We start from the raw sequence: 10,223 nt of genomic DNA on the forward strand, positions 1-10,223 counted from the left end.
CACCCATGTCCAAACATGGCATCAGCAACAAGAGTGCATGAAGACAGAGACGTAAACGGCACCACATTCATTCTCTAGGGGAATTGTAATGGCACACTCATGTTGCGGGGCACTCTTAGATGTATGACTGAGACAACCTGCTGAGACTAGTCTAAAGCCCATTCCCATCCGAGGGGATTACCTTTTTAGAATACAAATTCACACAAACAACTTTATACAGTGGGGAGGGGAGTAAGGATTTCTTTGTATTGAGCTGTGTTTTGACATATCTGATGCATGTCTACACTGTAATCTGTTACTTTCACTTCTTCAATGTCCAGACATCTACAGCAGCAGAACACACCATTCTCAGCACCCTGATTTTCATCTGGGCACCTATGAGCTTCCGAGATAGTGTCAGTGAGATGATACACCTAACCCCCACTCAACATCTGGCTCCCGGTGTACTGTGGGACTGGTAGTGTGGAAAACAGTCATAGTAGGCATACATATTGAAGGACTCCATGCACTTCATCATATGCTTCTGTACAAGTATAGAATTTGTGGCAGTGAGGTGATTATAGTACGCAACTGCTGATCACACAAAGTTGGATGAAAAATGTTTTTAAAAAGTTCAAGCAAAAAGTTGTGTGAAGAAGGAAGGAAAATACCTAAAAGATGAAGCAAAATAAACTACACACAAGACTGTGTTCATCTGTGCAGGTTTTATGCCTCTATAAAACTTATATTGACAAGAGGAGAGCTCTTATACAATCCAACCTGATATCATCTGTTTCCTGGCACTTGCATCCATACACCCAAGTAGAAATTTGCTGAACAAACGTACTGAAATGTGAATGCATATCCATAGTGATATTCTGCTATACCAGGGGTAGACAACCTGATGCAGAATACAGTAGTTCCCAGAAATTACATGGCTTCAATTACATGGTCCAAACTATGCATCCAGCAAATGGAAGCCTATTGCAAGCCAGAAGGTGATTGTAAGGTAACCATATGGATCTTGAAACAACAGCTCCAGATCATGTTCCAGAGTGTTATGTTTTATAGTGCAGGTATAGGAGTGCTTCTTCCAGTCTGTGGAATCCACAGAGAGGATCACACTCTTCTGGAAAGTCCCATCACTGTTGGGCATAGTTCTCACCATCGTCATATCTTCAGATATATCCGCTTCAACTTCCCTCCAGAACACTAAGATTTGGAGGAATCCAGTGGTGTGGCGGGTCACATCAGGTGTGAAGTCTACCTTTCCCCACAGTCGCCAACTACCAGAACTATTCCATTTGTTTTCAACTACTTCATTCATGAAAACACCTTATAAAAATAAATTCAGTAAGGAGGAGGACATTAGTACCATTTCTCTTTTCATTCCAAACATACATCTTAAGCCATTTAATGCACTCATTGGTTAGACAGTTCTTCATGGCTTTATTCTCAGTAGTCCTGTGGTATCCCATTTCCATTTAGGAATATCTGTTTGTGATACTGAGGCGACCCATGTCATTGTCTTTAAGTCAAAGGAACAGTAGTCTTCTGCATTGTATTTCAACTTTTAACTGCCCCAGGTGGTCCCACTCACATCATCCCAATCACAACCATATATAGTCTGGAGGGTGCAGACACTAGTATAGGGGAAACACGTTTTGTATTAAACTCGCACATCTATTTGACAAGCTGTTTTTGTTCAATGAAAGAAGCAGTTAATTTTCATACAGTTCATTTCAAATGTTGAATTGTAATACCATTTGCTGTACTTTGTCATTTGTATTTTGCAGTTAAATGGTATTTTTGCATGGTTTTTGCACTTACTGAGGCCAGGTGAAGTTCCACAAATACTATGGTATTATTATATTTTAAATATTATTGTAAATATTATGGTATTATTGTTTGATATTATAACAACATGTATTTTGGTGAATCATATCAATTAGGCTCCGAACAGCATAAAGCCTGTTGTGTTGATCCTGTACATTTCTTTTTTCCTCTTTCTCTTCCAGGCAGAACTCATTTGTTGGTTATTGTTCATAGATGTTTGTAACAATATGTGTTTTACATGTTATTGACTTTTGACAGTATACAGTCATTCATCTCACCTTTGTCCAATTCCTCAGACATGGACTGCAGCTGTGTGCCACTGGTCATGGTGCTAGGTCCCTGGCTACACCCCATTATGAATAATATGGTACTGCTGTTGCCCGCACTATTATTTTCTAAATAAGTTTTTTCTTCTAGCATTCAATCACTCAATTCTTGTTTGCCGGTGCAGCTGGGGCCACTTTCAGTTTGTCATGTAGCTAAACTGCCAGCTTTCCTTTTTTAAACCATATAGTTAAAGTACCGCAAACCAAATGATCAAATAAGTAAGAGCTCAGAATGAAGGGACTATGATTAGAAATGACGTAGTTAACAGCATCAGTGGCATACGCCACAAGACAGGGGTGATGCAAGACATATTTTGAAACAGCAATTTTTCCCATGAGAAAGTTAATGATATATAGCTTTAACTACATATGTTCAGAGCAAATGTTTAGCTGTGAACCTGAGACTTTATTGATTTGTTTGCTGATTACAATGGAATTTTGAATGTCAACGTAGGGAAATTTTAATTGCTACTTGTACTCTGATGTAATCGTGTAAATGAAAGCAAAATTTGGGGAACATTGTACATTGCACAACATGTGCAATGTACAATGTGCACAAAAAGGCATATCATTAAAATCATGCTGTTCACCAGTCATGGTCATTTAAGACACGAGTCCAAAGTAATACAAATTTTAATGCTGAAGTACAACAAAAAGTCTAGCCCCCACTAACCCTGACAACTTGCTTATCTCTTTTAAATCTGGGGTCTGGAGGGCTCCTGTTTGTATCTGAAGTCATTTAAAAGACATTTAGTGCCACTACATATTCAAGTTAATATAAGGAACAAAACATTCTTCCACAATTGGACCTTTCATCAATTTTAGCACTGGGCAACAGCAGAAGTAATTTCAGCCACCTAGGTTTCTGATGCCTGGTTAGCTGTAATATGAGATGAATTATAATATGCTTTCATTTTCAAAAATCAGTGGTGTCAACCTGAAATGCACATTTCTGGTCCACATTCTGTCTCCAGTTATAATTACATAATTGAAGCTATTCTCTGAATAGAGACTGCAACATTTACAGTCCCTCGTTTACAGGCACCTCCAGCACCCTCGGAGCTGTGGATGTCAAGAAAAATCAGTGGCCATCACTTAAAAAAAAATTCCTACATTGGACGGTGCACTTTATAAAAAAAAAAAAAAAAAACATACTATAAATGTGGCATACAAGCTTGTTAGGATATACAAGAGACCACATTGCAATTGGAATGCACTGTCCCTGTGAACGTTAATCCGGGCCCCAAAGGAGCTTCATGTGGTGTTACATGTCAACCATAGTCATCTTGTATAATACTGACAGTACCCAAAAGATGGATGGGGGTGTGTGGGGAGTTTCATATACTTTCAAACAGCTGGGGGCTTCGAGTAGTGGTGGTGAAGGCCAATGCTTTGGGTGCAAGCGGAACTCTATGCCTCACGTTCTCCACCATGTTATCAGCCAACAGTGATTGTGATCACACAGTGGCAGTACAAACTGGCTTCATTCCACCAGGGGTAGCGGTGGGTATGTCTCACAGCTCCCAGACAACTTGTGATTCGTCAGAAGCCTTTGAATTGCCTGGATGTCATCAGCACCCACTCTACTGTACTGTCACATATTGTGTGACATGCAGTTTTGTGCATTTGTCTTGCCTCAATGCTCCTGCACAAGTGCAGAGGTTGTCACACTGAGATGAACCTACTAGTGTCTACAGCTGATACTGAAACAGAAAAGGGGAATTAAAAAAACACATCCTACCTGTCCAACATGTTCCACTCCATGATCCCCCTCCCCTGCATTCACTGTATTTAGTGTCTCCTATTAACCCTTTCACTTCTTTTATGCTATGTAGGGCGAGTGTTAGGTTACATGGTTCGTTATGTTTAGCGTTAAGCTTCTCATAGTTTTCACCGCCGCATTTACTATACTTTGTAATGTTAAATCACTGTTTCCTCAAAGCTAACGTTAGCTAGAATTTTTTCAATCTACTGTTCTCATCACACCGGTTCAACTGTACACGCAAAAGCGCTAATCACACCGGTGTGACCGTACGAAAGGGTTGAGACACCTCTTGAATTAGAAAACAGGAAAAAGCAAACTGCTGATTTCACATCCATTGTTTTGTTCATAATCAACGGCTGTTTTCAAGTCAAACATGCTAGGGGAAAATGGAAAATCGATACATTTAAAACATTAACAGACACATATCTACCAGTTTTATTTATTTATTAAGTTTTTACAGAAAACATCCAAGGGTTCCATCTCCAGCTGATGTGGACAACCTGCAAGAGAAATACTTATGACGACAGGTGCATTCTGACTTTCAGAATGAACTTTCAGCTCAGCTTTGCTACTTATAATGTCTATTCTGGAACATACTAAAAGTGATTTTCCAATGAAATTTGATTAAATGGTAGAGTAGCATTCCACTGGACAGGATGTTGAAGAACTGACATGGCAGGGTTTCACTATTCTTGGTGGGACAAAGGCTTACTCACCTGCAGTTCATATAAATGCAGTGAGGCAAAATACATTGTGTACCAGTACATTTGAAAAGCTTGCAGTCAACTAAGCTGGTGTGTCCCACATTTTGTTCTATGGGATTAGTGGTGAGGGCTGCAGGGTGTGGAAAATTGGTTGGAGATGGGGGAATGTGGGGGATACTGTTGTGATATCTTAACCACAACCCTTCTCAGACAAATGCCTCTATGTCATCAAACAATGAGGCCACACTGCTCTGGAGGCCTGAGCCCAGAGACACAGAACGTGGCCCTGAGCCAGGACCCCACAGAGCAGGCTGTGTCCTATTCCGACTCGTCATCGAATCATCACTGAAGGGGGTCTCTGCCCCCACACAACCAACCCCAAACAATGCCAGACGACATATGTCAATTTTGAGATTTTTTATGAATGGTCAGGAAAATTAATTTTATGAAGGGACATATCATATTCTGTGACCAGATGGGGAAAATTATGGTATAGCTTCCCAAGCTTGAATTTGTGTTAAAAAAAAAAAGTGTCCATCGTTTCCCCAGAGTCCTCCTCACCTTTATGCAGTTGCGACAGGTGGTCCCTGAGGCATGATGGGGGCCTCTGGCTTGGCCCCTTTCTGCTCTGAAATGGGGGTGGTGGGGAGGACTTCATCCTTGGGCTCCACGATGCTCACGTGGTCAGGGAGGGGCTTCTTGGGGCCGATTTTACCGCTGGGGTCCCAGGGGAGCATAATTTTCACCTTGATACCGAGCACACCTATGGACAGATTACATTATCAGCCAGGTATGATTGGATAACCTCAAAAACCTGTTGCAAAACAACATGCACATTTCCCTTTGATGCACATGAACACATAGATAAACCCTTCTCAGACAAATGCCTCTATGTCATCAAACAATGAGGCCACGCTGCTCTGGAGGCCTGAGCCCAGAGACACAGAACGTGGCCCTGAGCCAGGACCCCACAGAGCAGGCTGTGTCCTATTCCGACTCGTCATCGAATCATCACTGAAGGGGGTCTTTCCACCACACTGCTACATCAAAATACAATGTGATGCTGCTTTCAGACAACCCAACTATGCTAAATGCCTGGTGACCATAATCGAGAAATACACTGGAACACCAATACAAATGTAGGTAGCTTCATTTACTGTAAATACAAACTTATTTGATTGGGGTTCCCCTTAAAAATGGTAAGTACACTCTGAAAACAACTTTGCCTTTTTGAAATTTGATTTGTTCTGACTGTGCTTACAGCACAGTGATTGAATTCCTTAATGGAAATGTATAACTTTCCACACACTGTAGTAGGTAGTAAAATGGTAGTAACAATGGAATGGTTGTTTTATCCCAGGAAAAGAACATGCATTGCCATATCAACGTTTTGCCTCAAGTTAATGACCTCACCCTGTCTGAGCAGGACGTGTCGCACAGCGGTGTCGACATAGTAGTTGACGGGGTCTCCGCTGTGGATCATCAGGCCGTCCACGAACTTCATGGACTTGGCCCTCTGTCCTCTGAGCTTCCCAGAGACCACCACTTCACACCCCTTGGCCCCGCTCTCCATAATGAAGCGGAGGACTCCATAGCATGCCCTGAACGGCAAACAAGGAAAGGAGTTTTCAGCCATGCTCCATCAAAGACGACTTCATCTCAAAATGGCTCCTTGTGGACCCCACAAGGTCTCATTATAGCATGTTTCTCAGCAAGGACCGGTTTTCCCCCTCATGCTCCATAGCACAGACAGTGCCCATCTTCACTTGGATCTTCTGTAAAACTTGCTAGGCGTGAGCCATGTAGTATGTGCTTCTTCAAAGCAACCCAAACAGGAGACTAACCTACGCACAGCCAGGCCGCCTAGCAGCTTGTATCGGAGAGACTCAGCCTGGGCGATGGCACACAGCCCCCTGGTGGCAACCTTTTCAGCGTACAGCTAGAGACAAGGGCAGAGCGAGACAAAGAGAAACAAGTTATTTAACACTGTGCACTCTTAAACAAACCTAGAAACTGCCCTGTTCTGTTCACCTGGAACTCAGGCCTCACCCTCTCACTCTCAATGGTCCAAAGCGGCTGCGAGTGTTAAACTTAGTTTGAAATATTGGATCAGTCCAACATAACGCCGTCTGCAAGACTTTGATCAATGGAAATTTGGAGCTTCTGGACCATTACCTTCAAACCCTACTAGCAAAGGTGCTCGCTACAAATGGTAACTCTTCGAGAAAGAAACAAACACATAGTATTTATTGTTATTTATTGACTTTATTATCTACCGTCTATCATATACTGCACATAGGTTTTAATATATACTGCTCATAGTTTTATTATATACTGCTCAGTTTTTAAAATGTGTTATGGACTCTCATTTTAATTTTTTTTATGGATTTTTTTTTCCATTTACGGAGAGTGCACCAAAAATTTCGTTGTGCTTATATACAATGATAATAAAGGAATTCAATTCAATTGGAAATAAAGAAGAACAGATTTATAGTTAAAAACCGACATAGTACTGGACAGGATATAAGCGGTTTTAATTTTTGCTACAGACAACCTATTTAACTAGTAAAATTAAACGCTATCCAACTAAAGCTCCAAATATCACAGCATAACAGCGTGCTGGGTGCTAAGCAGAAAGGCACTCATCAAGAAGCACCAACCACTACTTTACTGCAACTCTGATGGCAACTGAACCTTCCATCTATACGTCAGAGTGAACAGTAGCCACTAGGCCTCTGAAATAAGAGCTAATTACAGTGTGGAAAAAGCCAACAAGTGGCACTCAGCCTTTGTTGAGGGGTTGAGGGGTTGAGGGGTTGACCAGTCTCTTGCTCTAAACCCAAGCTGCACCCTTTTCTCTGCCACTCACCTCAACGCTGCCCTCAAGGAATCCGAACCTCTTCTGGACAACGGCAGTCAGCTCACGAATGCGACGCCCCTTCTCACCTAGCACGTTCTGGGTTCTGGAAAGGAATATTAACTGTCAAGAAGCAGAACCATCACGACCAGCAGAAACAAAGATACCAGTTTACTCAATACAACAACATTTCTGTATCACCAGGAGCCCACACATCTATCACACAACATAGTCTATGTCCTGTCATGACAAGTCCCTGCACTTGAATAACAGTTCAGGAACAATATTAATGCTGCCATTGCAATGATACACAGCCATCAAGAGGGTTTTGTGATGCAATTATTATCTGTAGAGTTGTGACAACTATCAAACTTGTAAAATCTATAATCTAACAAGTCAGTTTATGAAACCAGACACAGTACCTCAGTTATCCGCTTCGGCAACCAACAGGGAGAGGCACTGTAAGTGTAAATCGTTCACTCTTGTACAGTCCCCTTTAATCCATAATGGACAATGAGGCCTTGCTATTTGATGACAAATGCCTGTCATCAAATAGCAAGGCCTCACTGCGCTGGGGCCCTGCACTACAAACCCTAGTGGTAGGCTGTTCCCTTTTCCCACTGATCATCATAATGCTTTTGAGGGGAGTGTTATCATCTCCACCCAAACACAATGTCACGTCTCTGCCTGGATGTGTATTGCAAGTTTTTTCACCTTCATCTGCTTCGTATTCAAGCTTAATCACAACAACCCGGTTTGACTTGCTACCTGTGCAATTAAAGTTGGATTACTGCATGTCGGCAACTCTTCTTTAAGTACAGCAGACAGGACATGTACATTTTGTTGTCTCACCTGGTGGCCAGGATGATGATTTCTGTCCTGGTGGGGGTGACACGAACCTCAACCCCGGAGTACCCATCCTCGGCGAGCTCCCGAGTCAAGAACTCGTTCAGCTCAGCTTTGAATATACCGTCGGAAACGAACTACAAGAAAGAAAGAGGGCGTTTAAACTTCTCGTTTTGGAAAAAAAGTAAACTGCCGGTACTTTCATCTCTTCAAAAAATTTGCGAGCCTTATTCCAACATTCAAATGGAACATACAGCATCACAAACGATGCTGTCAAACTACGGTAAACCAATGAACCGCTAGGTAGCGAAGTTACTGTACTGCATGGCGCAACACTCGCCCACTGTATTTAGTAATATTCACAAAACCAGTAAGGCTACAACGTAAGCACTAACAGCGTTTGTAGTGTGGATAGGCGTTGTGGACAATTAATTTACTGACAGTTGTGTGCACTGCAATGACATTAAGTATTTTCGGGACACAGTTTTGTGCCTATAATTTTAAGCTTGCTACCAACATTAGCAGACGCCAACCTAGTTTACAAATAATACACTTAAAAGTCGGATCACACGCCAGTTGGTGCCCTCATGGTATGACCCCTAAATAAAGCTACATACGGTTATATTGTAAGTATCCAGCTAGCAAGTAAGACCATCTGAAACAGCAGTTCCTGCCATGTTTAAGGCACAGTAAGGCAGTGCAGTAACATCTAAATCAATCCTCTCGCACTGTATCTGGAACGTAATGCACAAACACGCTGACAGAATTCACAGACTGTATCTAATAACAACAAAAAAGAATTTAATCTGAGCTACGCCCCTCTGACCAGTTACAAGTAAATAAAATTGCATACCTTCCTCTTCTTTGATATTTGGGCAGCCATCTTGTTTCGTGCCGCTGACAGGAAAGGGCCATGGAAAGGATCCGGCGGAAGTTAAGATAAACGTGTTCTTTTGGAACAATTTTGTGCGTGTGCATCCGTGTCTGCGTTTGGAGAAATTTAGCTGTATGTACGATCAAAAATGTTAAAATTCAACAAGTGAATTATAACGTTGAAGTAAATATCAAAATGAAATCAATAATGGAACTAATGTTTATTTCACTAAATTTCGTTTTTATAGGCTACTGCAGTATGTATTACTTTGAAGGATGACATCTGCCAAAATCAAGTCAATCAACATCACCTAACTGAAAATAACACCCTGCTCACGTAGCTATCATTTGTTTACGTAGCTATCTATCTGGCAAAACTAATTTTCATAGTAAAGCTAACTAAATGAAATTCAGTTTAGAATAAAGCTAGCACAATATTTTTTTTCAGCAGTTAACTAACCAGCCTTGCTAGATAACTTGTAAGTAGCTGTCCCATTCACATATCCTTGGTAAAGCACAATTTAACTTTACATCAGCTAACGGGAATGTTTTACTGAAATTTACCGTGAAATCAAGCTGCCTCTGTGGGCTATATGACAAAGACCTGTTTTAAATAATTGGCTAAATTCCAGAGCATAGGTCTTTTTCTTAACAGCACTTTCAACTAGGTATGTGGAATTCAATTGAGCTCAACGAAATTATTTTTCTGGCTGTGATTGGATGATTACAACATTATAACGAAATTTTAGTCCCACCCAGAAGCTCGGCTGGGCATTACACACACCTTGTCCTGCAGGGACGATAATACAGGGCCTTATGAAAACCAATCGGTCTTGCCCAGATACAGACACCTTATAGATAACCAGGCACAGCCTTTGATGAGTACTACCTCCATCACCTGACTCAGTACTTTGTAAGACAAGCGAATATACTGACTTGGTCAAGAAAAGTATTTTATGATCTCTGAAATTTTGACATAGCTTGCAAACGGCATGAGAATTCGATAAAGCACATCATTAAAATCAGAACATTTGTTC

The 10,223-nt window shown here is 41.4% G+C and overlaps 1 protein-coding gene and 2 non-coding genes across 3 annotated transcripts; all 3 read right to left on the reverse strand.

Moving 5' to 3' along the window:
- Positions 1-4,317: 4,317 nt before the first annotated feature.
- Positions 4,318-9,227, reverse strand: LOC118774665 (40S ribosomal protein S3-like). The gene is made up of 7 exons (XM_036524061.1): positions 9,167-9,227; positions 8,320-8,450; positions 7,480-7,573; positions 6,455-6,549; positions 6,024-6,211; positions 5,172-5,373; positions 4,318-4,406 (listed from the first exon to the last, which is right to left on the reverse strand). The coding sequence occupies exons 1-6, from the start codon at positions 9,194-9,196 to the stop codon at positions 5,174-5,176; spliced, it is 738 nt and encodes a 245-aa protein (XP_036379954.1). The 5' UTR covers positions 9,197-9,227; the 3' UTR covers positions 4,318-4,406; positions 5,172-5,173.
- LOC118775803 lies at positions 4,812-4,961 on the reverse strand. The gene has a single exon (XR_005004868.1). It is a non-coding gene; the product is annotated as a small nucleolar RNA SNORD15 (small nucleolar RNA).
- On the reverse strand, positions 5,481-5,630 carry LOC118775804. The gene has a single exon (XR_005004869.1). It is a non-coding gene; the product is annotated as a small nucleolar RNA SNORD15 (small nucleolar RNA).
- Positions 9,228-10,223: the final 996 nt, after the last annotated feature.

Source organism: Megalops cyprinoides, chromosome 3 (assembly GCF_013368585.1).
Source record: "Megalops cyprinoides isolate fMegCyp1 chromosome 3, fMegCyp1.pri, whole genome shotgun sequence".
NCBI classification, from domain to species: domain Eukaryota; kingdom Metazoa; phylum Chordata; class Actinopteri; order Elopiformes; family Megalopidae; genus Megalops; species Megalops cyprinoides.

Bases quoted from the DNA above. Each gene is read 5' to 3' on its own strand.
- LOC118774665 (XM_036524061.1), bottom strand. From the start codon at position 9,196: ATGGCTGCCCAAATATCAAAGAAGAGGAAG. The intron at 7,574-8,319 runs GTGAGACAACAA...ATTCCTTTCCAG, and splicing joins ATCATCATCCTGGCCACCAG to AACCCAGAACGTGCTAGGTG. The intron at 6,212-6,454 runs GTTAGTCTCCTG...TTTGCCGTTCAG, and splicing joins GGCGGCCTGGCTGTGCGTAG to GGCATGCTATGGAGTCCTCC.